We start from the raw sequence: 15,658 nt of genomic DNA on the forward strand, positions 1-15,658 counted from the left end.
ATGCTCTTCATCAAATAGTTCCACCCTTGGCTCGCAAGATATGTCTAAGAAACGCTTGTGTGAGGCGGACGATGAGTTTGAAATGGCTATTAGATTGTTGTTGAAGCAAGAGTTCAAGATGTATAAGATTGGAGGAAAAGGTGAAGTGGTAAAGTCTGAGTTTGAGAAATATTTGGTTGAAGATGTTGAGGAGGAAAAAAAGAACTTTAATATATTGCAATGGTGGAAAGATAATAGTCCCAGGTTTCCCATTATTTCTCGAATGGCTCGAGATATATTGGCAGTTGTAATTTTCACCGTTGCTTTAGAAACTGCATTTAGCACCGGAGGGCGTGTACTTGATGCATTTAGGAGTTCTTTATCGCCCAAGATATTTCAATCTCTCATTTGTGCTTAAGACTCGATGTGATTCAAAACCAATTAATATGGAGGAAGATTTGTGTGATGTTGAAATGATTGACAAAGGTATTTTAATTTTATTTTATTTACTTTAGATATATCTTAACACTTCGAAGTACTAACATTTTATTTTCTTTGTTTATTTTGCAAAAATGAAAAAATTGGGTGTTGATACATCTATTATTGATGTTTGATTATCATAATTAATTCAACGATAAAGGTGAAAAAAAATAATCAATTCAAGGTTGGAAGTTTAAGCATGTGAATCTTATTATTATTTATATTATAGATTTTGTTTCCTGCATTGAAGAAAAACAAGAATTATTGGTACATTTTATTTTTGTTTTATGAGGTTCATTTTTTTGTTAATATATTTACATCTTTATGTAGGTGATGAAACATTCTAGATGATATTTTGAAAGTCAAATAAGAAGTTGATTCTGATTTTTTTGATGAAGATTTAAGTTGGATTTCAAGATTAGACTTGTTAATTTCTTATATATGCATCTAAATAGTTTATGTTCGATTTAAATATTTGTTAATTATAATACTCATTCTAAGTTTTGAGATAAATATTTTGTGTTTAACTTCTATAGACATTCACGAGACAATATTATTTTGATAAACCTATTTTCTCGTCATATATTATTTGGTAGGCACAAAATAATAAAATGTTATTTTGTCCAAAAAAAAAAAAACCTCGAACCCGAACCCGACCTTATCGGGTACCCGAAAAGGCGGGAAGTGTCCAGAATCGGATCGAGTTCGGATAATGAAAATGCTACCCAAAAAAATCAGATACCTGATCCGAAAAACCCGACCCGTGCCCACCCCTATTTCTGTCCATCTGACACTTTATTCCATAGTGCGGTTGGGCACGGACAACGTGCTACTATTATAAAATAATTTGATAAATAATTAAAAATATTTTATTTACCAATAAAAAAGATATATTCCAAGTATCATTAACTCATAAATTGTACTACCAAAACGTCTTGTTTAATTCTTAATAAATTTCCGTTCCATTATGCTTGTTAGGGATCATAACGTGACAAAACTGCACCGGAAACGAAGCAATTTGAATTTGAAGCCACGATTATATATAATTTCTAACTCCAAAATTTTTCACGCCTAATAACATAAAAAATTTATACAAAATCTTCCAACTTGGATATTTAATTTTGTTTTTTACCATATTTTCGCATAAATGATGACATCTAATCAAAAAATTTTCGGGTTTTCCAACATTAACAAATAAATATAAAAAATTAATATTTTTGTATTTTCAAAATTAAATGAACAAATTAATAATTTAAAAAGTAAATTAAATAAAGATAGATTGATAAAAGAGTAAAAAAAAATAATATTATATATAGAAATTGAACAATATAATTTGAGACATATAAAAAAAAAAATAAAATATAATCAGTGGGACGGAGCGAGTAATTTGTTTGGACAAAGTTAAAAGGATATATAAGATAAAACAGAGTATAAAATCACAAGAGTATGTCTCTTGTGAGACGGTATCACGAATCTTTATCTGTGAGACGGATCAACCCTACCGATACAGGAAATTTTCATACAAATTTTTGCCTAATCCACAAACAGGAAATTTGGATTCATTCATGTTGGTATATAAGTTTTTCCTCCTTGGTCTTCTTTAAGATTATTTAATATATTTAGATATCGTTTAGTTCGTTATATTATTTATCCATATTTTTATCAAATCTAATCTCATGTTTGATGCACCATATTATCTACCAATCATTTATCTTATATCAATCAAATCATCAATCATTTATCTCATATCACTCAAATCATTGAATTAAAATTACAATATTATTATTAATAAATAATATTATAAATATTTTCAAAAAGACAAAACGATAATATTATATTATCTCAAATTTAATCAAATTAATCTATCAAATCAAATATTATATTAACTATAATTTTTATATATTTTATTATTAAAAAATATTATTTATCTATATATTATTTGTATTATACATGAACCAAACTGTACCTTATACTCAGACTAATTCTTCATACCCTTGCGAACAAAAACAGAAGGGGAATTACACACAAGCCGAGCACTAAAAACTATAATTAACCAAAAAAACCATCAAAATTTTATGATTTATCTTGAATTATTGAAGCTAGACCAGCAACAATCTTACCTCCTTTGTGCAAAATCTTAGGCTTAATCTCCGGCGGCTCCCACGGCAGCACCATTGGAGTTGCGATCTTGTTTTCGTCACCACCACCACCGTTGATTTTCTCGTCGGCGGCGGGGCAGTTCTCTCCTAACATGAACTCAATTTTATCACATGAACTTGATTTTTGCTCAACCAATCCCTCTTTCTTGTCAGCATCGTTCTTCGAGTTATGGCGAGTGTAAGGAGAAAGCCATTTGGATTTTACATAATCTGCTTTGCGCCATGGAGGAAAAGGCATCCCCTTCTTGTTCAAGCTCTGTTTAGCTGATTCAGATACGGTGTCGATGATCTTCTCGAGACGATCGGCCTTTCCTACAAATATGTTGGGCAGTACTTGAAGGACCAGTTTGTATGCCTTGGTGGATCTTGCAATTTCGAATTCTGATCTGAAATCAATGTCGATCAAAAATCTCTCCGACTCGACTATCACATCTACGTATTCGTATTCCCCTGAACACAGAATACATGACTAAGCACGCTAGATATTTTCTAGGAACGATCACAGAAAGAACCAAGTTTTCCAGAATATTGTTCGGTACCTGCGGGGAAAGAGGGTGTTTTTGCCCATTTCGATTTGCAGATCGAAGCATCGTATCCAAGAACTGTCAGGCTATCTTCCAAGATTTTTCTGCAAGATCCATCTTTGCGCTTACCGATCTTGTTTTTCTCGATTATTCTGGCAGTGTCAGCCAACAGATTTCTCTCAGAAACGCATAAAGAGGGTACCAGACTCTGCTCGACAAAGGCAAAATTTTTCAGATGTATTATCCATGAATATGAACTCGTTCGTAGCAAACAAATCTGCCCACAAAACCAATCACTGTATATAAATCTAAATAGCTAATTATTGATTACCTTAAGGGTTTCGCACGCATCCACGGAGGAAGAAGGCTTGAACGAATCATGCTCATCATCACAGCCGTCCGAACAGTTTCCATTGAAACAACTGCACAAGTTTCTACCGCACTTGGGCTTCTCGTTGTTCTCTTCGATGAAATTCTGAATCATTTTCGCCAGGCAGACTGAGCTTAGCTCAAGCTCCTCCGACGCATCCTTGTTGCAATAATTCGGCGGCTCATCAGCGCCGGGCGTCTTATCTTGCGCAGATATTTTGAGGACACCCGAGAATTGCCTCTCGAAAAGACGTTTGAACCGGGACTTCACCACTGGCTTCAACGGCTCGAAATTTGCCGGACCCTGTTTCCCCCGAGGCGCGTTCAAATCGATCGGCTGAATTTTCAAGGGGAAAGGCATTACTTCTAAGATGCTATTTAATTTTATTTTGGAACTATTCTTTTCTCAATACCAAGTCTCCATTTCTTCATCCAATCAATTTACAAGACTTCAAAACTAATATTTAACTACCTTAATCCTCATATCATCCATTTCTCAGTAACTCGCCTGCCTAAAAATTGGCTCCCAATTGAAGATTTCAGAAAGGAAAAAAAAAGAAGAAAAAATCAATCGACACAAGAACAGAAAAGTTAAGCTAAAAACTGAGCAATCTTATCTTAAAAAATAAAAAGGCTTGCTGACAATCAGATACCAATACCCGAGGATTACCAAAATTTCAACAATAATCCATCTCTAATTGCAAAAGAAAGCATGGAATAACTTCTAAAGTCTGCTACATAATTCTTTAAAATAAAGCTTCACTTTCGCTTAGGGATTTCAAATTCCAAAAAACAAAAAAAAAAAGATAATCCCCCTCTAAGCAACGTGACGGCTCCGGCAATCGGAAACGGAAACCCGATCATGAAATGCCGGAAACTCCATTTTCCGGAGAGAGAAACAACACGCAGAAACACGACAAGTGTGTGGGTAGCTGATTTCGGGAAGGTGGGGAGGCCCTTTTTATAGGAGAAATTGCGGACTAGGATTAGATTCTGCCACGCTGGAACGTGACGTGGGACCAACCCCATCCGTTTTCTGGATACTTGTCGCGCGATTAGGGACCCTCAGCTCTCAACTAGCAGCTTCACGACGCCACGTAATTCACGGAGACGCGTCGAGGGCTTGATCGAATTATCCAAAATACCCTCGGATTTGTATGAAATCTCGTGGTGGTTATTACTTCTAGATATATATATTTGCAAAGAGCAATTTATTATTATTATTTTATAAAAAAATCAATTCCGAGTTTTTTTGGTATATAAAACAAATAAAACACATTCCGGTCTCTTCTTGATTTTCAAATATTTTGGCCAATTTAAAAATAATATATAAGAGTATGACCTGACCTGATCTCCATGATGATCTGTCCTATTCTGTCCAAGTGGTCTGGCCTGGTCTGTCCGGGTGGTCTGGATTGGTCTGCCCGGATGGTCTGGCCTGGTCTCGCGGGTCAGACAATCTGCACACACTCAACAAGATAATGTCAGGGGGGCGCCGGAAGGGTTTCCGGCGTAGCCACTCCGACGCTCAAGTCAGTACAAGGTTCACCAAGTAGAGAGAGATTTTATTGAATGCAGTAGATTGCAAAGTCTATTTAAATGAGCAAACCTGGGTATTTATAGGGTAGAATATGACATCGATTATAGTGCATGGACACTGTTCCTGATTAGAAAACTGCACATGCCTTGTCATCTGACAACTGCCCATACCCTGTACTGTGACAACTGCCCATGCCCTGTCATCTGTCAATAGGCATGACGACCCATACTGTTCGGGTCTTGTCATGGGTACTGATTATCATGCTAATGATGCATGATGACCCATACTGGTCGGGTGACCTGAACCCTGTCCGAGCTGAAGTACCCTGGTCGGGCGAAAGTACCCTAGTCGGGCTGGAGGACCCTGTTTAAATTTTACTCATGCTCTACTCTTTATAGCGAATTGGATTTTGACTTTTTTTAATTTTTCTCTTTCCGCTCGAGTCCAAGAATGACCCGAGCCCTTTCCAGGGTATCATCAGAAGGCAAGCCTATGACAGACCCAAGTATTTTCCTATAAATATCAGGTTTGAGTGTCTAATTCAAGGCATTCGATACATTCACTATATTATTTTCAGCAGCACCCTTAGCTGCTCTCTCTTTATATCCTCAGTATCTGACATGAGCGTCAGAGGACCTACGCCAGGACATTTTCCCGACCCCTTCTAACGGTCTTCTCCGTGATTTCAGACTCAGGACAAATTCAAAGCCTACGTCTGGACTAGTGTCACTTGCATGAATCAGACCCTAAATTTTCAGTGAGTATCACTTGGCGCCGTCTGTGGGAACTTTGAGCTGAGACATAGAGATGGTAGGCCGGAGAGGAAGTAGAAGAAATAACTATGTATCGTCTCGTCCTCAGATGAGACCCGAACAATATCGTCTTGAGACGAGACAAGAACAACCCCGTCCTGATATGAGAGCCGAACAACCTCGCCAGGAATTGGGTCAGTTCATCACCAGGACAGTAGACGAAGCCATGAAGAGCAACCAAGAGTCTATGTTTGCTGAAGGACAAGCCACTCGCCAGGAACAAGAGGAGAATGTGGAGGGTCGTCAGAGCAGGGTTGAAGAGACGTGACCCCTCCCAATTGAAGAGAATCCAGAGATGGAAGAGACGTGGAGTGAGATACGGATGTTGAGGCAACAATTGTAAAACAGATCTGCAGCGTCCAAGAAAGAAAGTCCTTTTTCCCTTACCATTTGGGAAGAAGGGCTTCCCCCAAATTTTCGACAATCAAATGTGGGAGAGTACGATGGACATACTGACCCAGAAGAACATTTGGGAAGGTTTGAGAACGCAGCTCTGTTGCATCAGTATTCGGATGGAGTCAAGTGTAAGGTGTTTCTGGACACGTTGGTGAGGTCAGCTTAGCAATGGTTTAACACCTTGCAGCCCAACTCCCCACAATCTTCGAGGATTTTTCTGCTGCTTTCTTGCCCAGATTCGCTAGTAGCAAGAGGCACCAAAGAAATTATTTGAGCTTGTTTGTGATGAAGCAGCCAGAAACTGAAACTCTGCGAGAATTTATCCGGCGTTTCAACGATGTAGCGCTGGATATACCAGCTGCTTCCCCTGACATTATGATAAGTGTCTTTACCCAAGGACTGAGAGGATGGGAGTTCTTTAAATCGTTGGTCAAAAAACTTCCATCAAGTTATGATGATCTGTTATCTCAGGTAGAAAAATATGTAAATCTAGAAGATGCCCAGCGGCATAAGAGGATGGAGCAGCGGCCTGGGGGAAGTAGAGTTGAGGGAGCGGAAAGAGGAGGTCGAAAGAGAGGTGCGGACGAGATGGAGGAAGATAAAGATAGGATCAGAGGACAATTCTCATCCCATGTTCCTCTGGATAGGAGTCGTGACAAGGTGATGGAGGTGAAGGATCCTGAGGAGAGGTGGGAGAAGTCGCAAAGGGTTAAGAGCAGTGCTAGATTGCCTTCGCAGAATGGACGAGAAGGATCATCATCCGGGAGTCGACCGAGGTCTCGCCCGTCCCTTAGGCGTGGTCAAGGCCCTCCATGGATAAATTAGAGGGTCGGGGAGCAGAGAGGGGAAGGTTGAGGTCAAGATGTCCCTCAGGAGTCCGTCGAACTGAGGAGGGGAATGAATGATGATAACCACCCTATGAAAGGAATTATTCATATGATCTCGGGGGTGTTATTGATGGAGACTCTGGGCGAGCTCGAAAGGCACATGGGAGAAGGTTGGAGAACTTTGAGATATCTAGGAGTGTAGACTTACTACAAGACCTCGTCATCAGCTTTGGGTCGGAAGACCTCCGAGGCATTGTGACTCCACATAACGATACCTTGGTGGTGCCAATTATGAGGTGGTGAGGATATTTATTGATAATGGAAGCTCCGTAAACGTCTTGTTCAAGAGCACGTTGGATCAGATGAAGGTGGAAGGATTTGAGTTTGAGCCGATCTCCACCCCGCTTATGGATTTGTAGGACATGCCATCCCGTCTTTGGGTCAGATTGTTCTTTCCTTATCCTTGGGGACAGATCCTCTGCGGGTAACAAAAATGATAGCCTTCACCGTGGTGGATACCTCGTCAGCGTATAATGGAATTCTAGGACGACCAGCCCTGAAGGATTTTGGAGTCGTAGCTTCCACTTATCATCAGAAGCTTAAATTTCATGTGGGAAAAGGAGCTGGAATCTTGTGTGGGGACCAAAAAATCTCGCGTTGGTGTTATGAAGGGGTAGTGAGGGAAGAGGGAAAAAGAGCACGTGTGGAAGTTAACTTGATAAAGAAAGGAAAAAGTGGGTAACTTGGTCCTGTTGAAGGTACAAGAAGAGCAGAGAGGAAAGTTGGACCCAGAGTGGGAGGGTCTTTTCAGAGTGATTGAGAAATTTAATTATGGAGCTTATTGCTTGGAGAATGCTAAAATCGAGACTTTAAAGAGGCTCTGGAATACTTACCACCTTAGAAAATATCATTCTGAATTTTAACGTTGATGTATTTCATATTTGAATTTTCTAATGTAAACAGTTGGAATTCAATAAAATCAAATTCTTCTTTCCAGTTCATGAATGTTGTTTTATTATGAAAATGAGAAAACTTAAATTTACCTACTTGGACTGAGCCTAGTAGAGAAGAAGAGTTGGAGAGGAGTATAATTAAATTTTCCTACTAAGGCATCGCCTAGTAGAGGAGCAGAGTGGATGAGAAAATTTAAATTTACATACTTGAACTAAGCCTAGTAGAGGAGAAGAGTTGGAGAGGAGAAAGATTAAATTTTCCTAATAAGGCATCGCCTAGTAAAGGAGCAGAGTCGAGGAGAAAAATTTTATTTTCCTACTAAGACATCGCCTAGTAGAGGAGCGGAGTGGAGTAGAGACATCTTTAAATTTTTCTACGAAGGCATCGCCTAGTAGAGAAGTAGAGTGGAGCAGAAAAATTAAATTTACCTGCTTGGGCTGCACCTAGTACATGAGAAGAGTTGATGAGGAGAAATTAAATTTACCTACTTGGGCTGCGCCTAGTAGAGGAAAAGAGTTGATGACGAGAAATTAAATTTTACCTACTTGGGATGAGCCTTGTAGAAGAGTCATGGGTGAGGAGGTGAAACCTTTATTTTCCTGCTAAGGCATCACTTAGCAGAGGAGATTGGGGTGAGAAGGTGAAACCTTTATTTTCCTGCTAAGGCATCGTCTAGCAGAGGAGACTGGGGTGAGGAGGTGAAACTTTTATTTCCCTGTTGAGGCATCGCCCAACAGAAGAGTCAGAGGGTGATGAGTTGGAAATTAAGTTTTTTTCCTGCTAAGGCATCACCTAGCAGAGAAATCATAGGGTGAGGAGGTGGAAGTTTTATTTTCCTGTTGAGCCATCGCCTAGCAGAGGAGTCAGATGGTGAGGAGGTGGAAGCTTTATTTTTCTATTGAGACATCGCTTAGCAGAGGAGTCAGAGGGTGAGGAGTTGGAAATTAAGTTTTTTCCTGTTGAGGCATCACCTAGAAGAGGAGTCACATGATAAGGAGGTGGAAGTTTTATTTTTCTGTTGAGCCATCGAATAGCAGAGGAGTCAGAATGTGAGGAGGTAGAAGTTTTATTTTCCTGCTCAGGCATCGCCTAGCAGAAGAGTCAGAGGGTGAGGAGGTTGAAGTTTGATTTTTCCTGCTAAAGCCCGGCTTAGCAGAAGAGTTACGAGATTATGAGGTGATAGTTTTATTTTTCTACTAAGGTCCGGCTTAGCATAGAAGTTATGAGATGATGAGGTGAGAATTTTATTTTCCTGCTAAGAATCGTCTAGCAGAGGAGTTAGAGTTTGAAATTTTATTTTTCCTGCTAAGTACTATTTTAGCAGAGGAGTCAAGAGCGCGGGGAAGTGGAAATTATCTTCCTTCAAAAGCTTACTAGAGGACCTTGAAGATGGGGGCGACGAGGGCATACAGTGTTAGAAAAATTTATTTGGTTTGTCGATAACGCACGATGTTTACCGCTGCAAAAATTATGGAGATCCTATTCGAAATAAAATTCTCAACGCAAGGGGCGAGGGCGAGCGTGGCGGCTGGACAGAGCTGGGCGCAATATGTTGGCTGGGTGAGGGTGATGGCTTGGCGCGCTAGGGCGATGGCATGCTCAGGTGAAGGGCGAGAGCATGCTTGGGCAAGGGTGTGCTTGGGCATGGAGCTTGGAGAGGTTGACGTATGGGCGAGGGCGGGGTGTTGGCGAGGCGAGGCGAGGCGCTGCATAGGGCGAGGGGAGGAGGGGCGCGCGCGAGCGTAGATGAGAGGCGAGGGGAAGGCTGGCGAGGCGCTGTGCAGGGCGAGACTAGCGCTGTGCGAGGTGATGGCGAGATGGCGGGACGAGCGGTTGGATGAGAGTGAGGGTTGCAGCGAGGGTCGAGAGTGCTGGGGTGAGGGTCGAGGCTGGGCGTTGGCGAGAGAGAGAGACGATAGGAGGAGGGGCGTGCGCGGGCGTGGATGAAAGGCGAGGGGAAGGCTGGCGAGACACTGTGCAGGGCAAGACTAGCCCTGCGCGAGGTGAGGGCGAGATGGCGGGACGAGCGGCTGGATGAGAGTGAAGGTTGCGGCGAGGGGCGAGGCAGTTGGCGTATGGGCGAGGGCGGGGTTGTAGCGAGGCGATGGTGAGACGACGGGACGAGTGGCTGGCGTGGGCGAGGGGGAAGGGCTAGGCGAGGTGATGAAGGAAGGGGAGGTGTTGGCGCGGAAGGAGGGTGCGGGCTGCAATGGTGGAGCGTAAGAGAATATCAATGAATGAAGTATGGGAAAATAAGGATGAAATGATGAGGAAACATCTCTTTACAGGAGAGTCAAACACATATCTGACCTTTCAAGATGGGAAGATGATTTAATTTGTTTCCAAACTTGTGGAGACTAGTGAGCAGGAGAGGAAGAACACAGCTAACATGTTGTAAACCGAGGAAAACACAATTAATCGAACTTTGAACCTAAGATTCAGTTCGACTCGGGAGGGGGAGACTGGTGATATCCCGTGGATGGGCTTGCTACCCTGGCCCATCTCTAGCCCAAATGGAAGACAGGCCCAGGCATTTTCCTGTAAATACTAGGTTTGAGTGTCTAATTCAAGGCATTCAATACATTCACTATATTGTTTTCAGCAGCACCCTTAGCTGCTCTCCTTTATACTCTCAGTCTCTGACTTGAGTGTCGGATGGGCTACATCGGGATACCCTTACGGCCCCCTTCTAACGATCTTCTTCGTGCTTGCAGGCTCAGGGCAAATTCAAAGCTTGCGTCTGGACTAGTGTCAGTTGCATGAATCGGACCCTAAATTTTCAGTGAATCACTCTATTTAAACAAAATATTAAGTAATGTTGGAATATTTTTTTGTATGATATGTTATACTAAAGTGGTCACTTTAATTATCTCAAACTTTATAATACCGCATATATATTCATCACGATGAAATCTTGAATACATCTAGATATTTTGAAAGTTGGTGAAAAAAATGTCCCCTAAAAATATAGTAAATACAGGAAAAAAATATGTTCCAAGTAGAATTTGTTTTCTATGCATGAACTATTCATTTTATTACATTCTTACAATAATGACTTTTATGAGTAGTTTCTATTTTATTACATTCTTACAATAATAAAGTTGATTTTTCTTGTTCTGAAAATTTACAACAGAAATGGCACATTTCAGCAAAGTCCCTATGTTCTCAAAAGAAGATTTCGATGATTGGAAGATCAGGATGAAAGCCCATCTTGCAGCACAAGACGATGACATGTGGTTTGTCATCACAGATGGTCCATTGAAAATTCTAAAGCCTAATACTGATGCTGTTATTACTGAAGACGCACCACAAATTCTTGAGAAGCATAGAAGTGAATGGACAGGCGAGGACAAAAAGAAAGCAAATCTAGACAATGTTGCGAAGGATATTCTCTACCAAACTCTTAACAAAAACACCTTCAGCAAGATCAAGATGTGTCCTACAGTCAAAGAAATATGGGAGAAACTTATCCAGATTTGTGAAGGAAATGAACAGACAAAAGAAAACAAGCTGTCTGTGGCTATGAAAAAGTTAGAAAATCTCAAGATGGAAAGCTGGAGAAACTTTGATCGAGTTTGATGAACATTTCAACAGCTTAGTAAATGAGCTAGTAGCTCTGGGAAATTAATATGGCAATAGAGAAATAACATTGAAAGTGATGAGAGCTTTACCCAGGGAATGAGACGTCAAGACAATGATGATGAGATTCTCAAAAGATCTCAACAAGTTGAAATTACGTGACTTGTTTCATATTTGAAAGCTTATGAGTTTGAACTGGAAGTAAGAAGCGGAGAAGAGCCCTTGTCGAATCCACCTACCAAGGCTCTTACTGCCACTGCTACTGCTACTACTAATGATGCAGTTGTTTCAAATGTTTCACCTGCTGCTGCTATTGAAAGCACATCTGACTAGACTGCTGAACAAATCAGCAATGATGCAATGTTCTTATTCGTGAAGAAATTTTCGAGATTCATGAAGAAGAATCACCGAGCATACCAAAGCCCTAACCGGAACTTCAAGAAGGAATCACCACCTGGTGATATGGCATGCTTCAATTGTGGAAAAATCGGACATTTTATTGCTGATTGCCCGAAACCAAAGAAGGATAAACAGAAGAAGAAGGAGTTCAAGTGGAAAGATAAAAAGTCCAGAAGAGACCGCAAAGCAATGATTGCTGAGGAAAGTAAATCAAAGTGGGCGGATTCTAGCTCTGAGTTTTCCGACTCAGATAACCATTCCAGTGATAGTGATGAAGAAGAAGTCAAATGTCTCATGGCAAACACTGAATCAGCCTCGACATCTGGAAAGGTATTTGATTTCGATTCTGATGAATTTACACGAAATGATTTGGTTAAAGCACTGCATGAAATGGTTGAGGAGTACTCAAGACTTTCTCAATCATTCGAGAAAGTTAAAATTGAAAATCAAAATTTAAAAGGTCAAATCAGTAAGTTCACTTGCTTGCAAGAGAACATCTGTAGTGATCTGAAAGTTGAGATAAGTAAATTGAGAACTGAGAATGAAAGAGTAAATGCAGATTACCAGACGATGAGATCTGAAAATCAGAAGCTATCGGTTCTAGTAAATTCATGGAACAAGTCTTCTGTTTCATTAGAGAATATGCAAGAATTACATAAGCAATCTGGAGATAGGAGTGGTCTCGGATTCAGTATTGATGAAAGCACTTCTGAAACTAGTACAAAGTCAAAACTGGATATGAGCAAAGAGAAATTCATTCACATTGTTAAATCCAGTGTGGTACATGAACCAGAAGTACCAACTGTTCAAATCAAAAAGTTTGTAGACCAGACGAACAGAAGTAAGCATTATGGTCTGGGTTATGTTGAACCTAAGAGAAGAGTCCATCAGAGTGCTGGATCCAGTAGAAGATTCTACTCAGGAGGACAACCCTCTCTGAAGGTTAGAAACTACCAGTACTATAATTGCATACCAGTTCGGAAGAGATACAGACCAAACGATAAAAACAGAAGGGAAGAACAACATCCTATAATGCATTCTGTTAGAAATAACAAAACTTATGTTGCACACACCTCTGTGGATACCCGAAGTACAAGATCACCTAGAATTGTACAAATGTGAGTTCCTAAAGGACTGATAAGGCTTGGACCCAAATAGATTGGGTACCATTTACTAAAACTTGTGCTTGCAGGAACATGAGAGGGAAGCCAAGATAAGCAGCTCTACATGGTATCTGGACAGTGGATGTTCCAGACATATGACAAGGCAAAAGAGTCTACTCTCAGAAATAATGAGTTGTACTAGACCAAAGATAAATTTTGGGGACAACTCAAAAGATAAAACCGTGGGTAAGGGTAAGATTATCCATGGTAATATAACTATAAATGATGTGCTCTTAGTTGAAAAACTCTGCTACAATTTGATTAGCATTAGTCAACTTTGTGATAATAGATACTCAGTAGCTTTTCAGAAGCACACCTGCACAGTTAAAGATGCCAATGAGTCTATAGTCTTAACCGGAAAAAGAGAAGGCAATGCTTACAAAGTATCATGGAACAAAGATCTTGTTAATGTTCCTACATGTTTAGTTGCCTCCCTTAGTGATAAACATTGGCTCTGGCACAAGAGATTGAATCACCTTAACTTCAAGTCAATCAATAATATCAAGAAGCATAATATAGTTGATGGTTTGTCACATTCCAGAAAATTAAATACTTAAAATAAACAAAATATGGTATCAATTACATAACTAACATAAACAAGTATCGATCAGGTACAATCATGATTCATGGCATATACAAAACAAAAATATCATAGAGTCGACAAGGCTCGATAATAACATAATATAATACTACAAATATATACATATAGTATCTGCGAGATGATAAAACTATGCAATACCTAAATACAACTGAGCCAACTCTCAAGGAGCTCTGGTTCTTACTGATTCTTCTTCTCGAGCACCTGAGGTCAAACCACTTGTACCACCTGTCATGTACACTCACAATTCTCGGGGGTCAGAAACCTCAGTACGAAACATCAAGAAACCACGATACATGAAATAAAAATGTAATGACTTCATGTATGAATATGTTCAAAATATCATGATAACAGGAGTTAAATGATCGATATCTACAAGCGTACATAATATGCTCGAACTAGTTCACGACTCAGCGGACCGTGCCTGGGATATGGTCCAGCCTCGAGGCTAGCAACTACTTAAGCCAGACCGAATCAAGGTAGCCAAACATCTCCAGAACACAATATTATATCATATATATAACGGATCTCAATCGAAATATAACTTGATCTCAATAACAGACATGCTCGAAATGATATGTTAACTGATATTGATATGTCTAATAAAATAAAAAATATGTGTGGACAAAAGAAATATTTTATTTTATTTTGCACATCAATTACCCACTGATAATATGCAAGTTAACATATAACATCGCATAAATCAACAAATCACACATGATCATCAGATGTCTTTTTCAGACATGATGAAAATAATTGATCTCTACATACTTCAACCAACTAATAGTAATTTAAATCCTCAAGAAAATCTTGAAAATGTCAACTCAATAGTAATTTAAATCCTCAAGAAAATCTTGAAAATGTCAACTCAGATAAATCTCAAGAATATTAAATTTAAAAGTTCTTATCAACATATAAAAATCTTATTACCATTTAAATTCAACTAAATTCCAACTTTAACTATTTAAGAAATTTTAAATCCTTAATATTCTAATATCCGATAAAAATACATAAAATCATTCATTATGATTTAATTTATCACAAATATTATTTTTAGCTTTCAATTACGCGGAACTAATAGTCAAGCGGCCAATTTTAGTAATTTCCCGAAATTTGAATTTTATCTAAAACAATTCAAAAGATTTGAATTTAATTATTTTATTAGCTTGAATTATTGCAACAAATTCTAATAGTTATCGAACTATCATAATTTTCTTAGACTATCGTATTATTAATCCAACAATAAATTCTAGGTTCACTGGGTTATACCTCAAAATCGATTAACTCTGGAACCTAAAAAATAATACAATAATTTATCAATATCAATGTGATATTTAGACGAAAATCGAATTATTTATGAAAGATTAAATTCTACCGTTGGACAGCCTTCGAACTTGTCAAAACAAAGTTGAAAATCAAGCTTAAATACTAAGCTCATCAGCAACAGGCGGCGAACTTGTCAGAGAAGACGACCAGAATCGCACAGAAAACAGGGCATATCGATTTCGCGAGCTTTCTGCGAAATTTTTGTATAAAAACAAAGCTTACTACATAGGGAACAAGATCCTCAATCAATTTTGAGATTTGAGCGGCGAAATACGGCGATTTCAGTGGTCAAATGGTGGTCAAAACGACAAAGACGGTTGAGACGGGGAGAGAGAAAGAGGTTCAGATATGGATGATGAAGATGACACTGACATGGATGATAAGGTAGATAGATATATGTATGGCGTATGTATGTTCTCTTTTTATAATCAGGGGTTCAAAACTTGACATAGTCTATTTTTATTGCAACTTTAGCGTGTATAAATTTCAAATATGCATTTTAATATCGTCTGTAAACCGATATTTTTTAACAAATATTTTTAAAACATAATTT

At 39.2% G+C, this 15,658-nt stretch overlaps 1 protein-coding gene across 1 annotated transcript; it reads right to left on the bottom strand.

Annotated features, from left to right (window-relative positions):
• Positions 1-2,418: 2,418 nt before the first annotated feature.
• On the bottom strand, positions 2,419-4,444 carry LOC140958098 (uncharacterized). Its single transcript, XM_073415494.1, has 3 exons — positions 3,474-4,444; positions 3,158-3,350; positions 2,419-3,068 (listed from the first exon to the last, which is right to left on the bottom strand). The coding sequence occupies exons 1-3, from the start codon at positions 3,870-3,872 to the stop codon at positions 2,533-2,535; spliced, it is 1,128 nt and encodes a 375-aa protein (XP_073271595.1). The 5' UTR covers positions 3,873-4,444; the 3' UTR covers positions 2,419-2,532.
• Between the last annotated feature and the right edge of the window lie 11,214 nt (positions 4,445-15,658).

This window comes from Primulina huaijiensis, chromosome 14, assembly GCF_012295235.1.
Source record: "Primulina huaijiensis isolate GDHJ02 chromosome 14, ASM1229523v2, whole genome shotgun sequence".
In the NCBI taxonomy this organism is placed as follows: domain Eukaryota; kingdom Viridiplantae; phylum Streptophyta; class Magnoliopsida; order Lamiales; family Gesneriaceae; genus Primulina; species Primulina huaijiensis.

What these genes read in the sequence shown, in the direction of transcription:
- LOC140958098 (XM_073415494.1), bottom strand. Translation starts at nt 3,872, where the DNA reads ATGCCTTTCCCCTTGAAAATTCAGCCGATCGATTTGAACGCGCCTCGG. An exon ending in ATGCGTGCGAAACCCTTAAG is followed by an intron (nt 3,351 to 3,473) that starts GTAATCAATAAT and finishes TTTGTCGAGCAG; the next exon opens with AGTCTGGTACCCTCTTTATG. An exon ending in AACACCCTCTTTCCCCGCAG is followed by an intron (nt 3,069 to 3,157) that starts GTACCGAACAAT and finishes TTCTGTGTTCAG; the next exon opens with GGGAATACGAATACGTAGAT.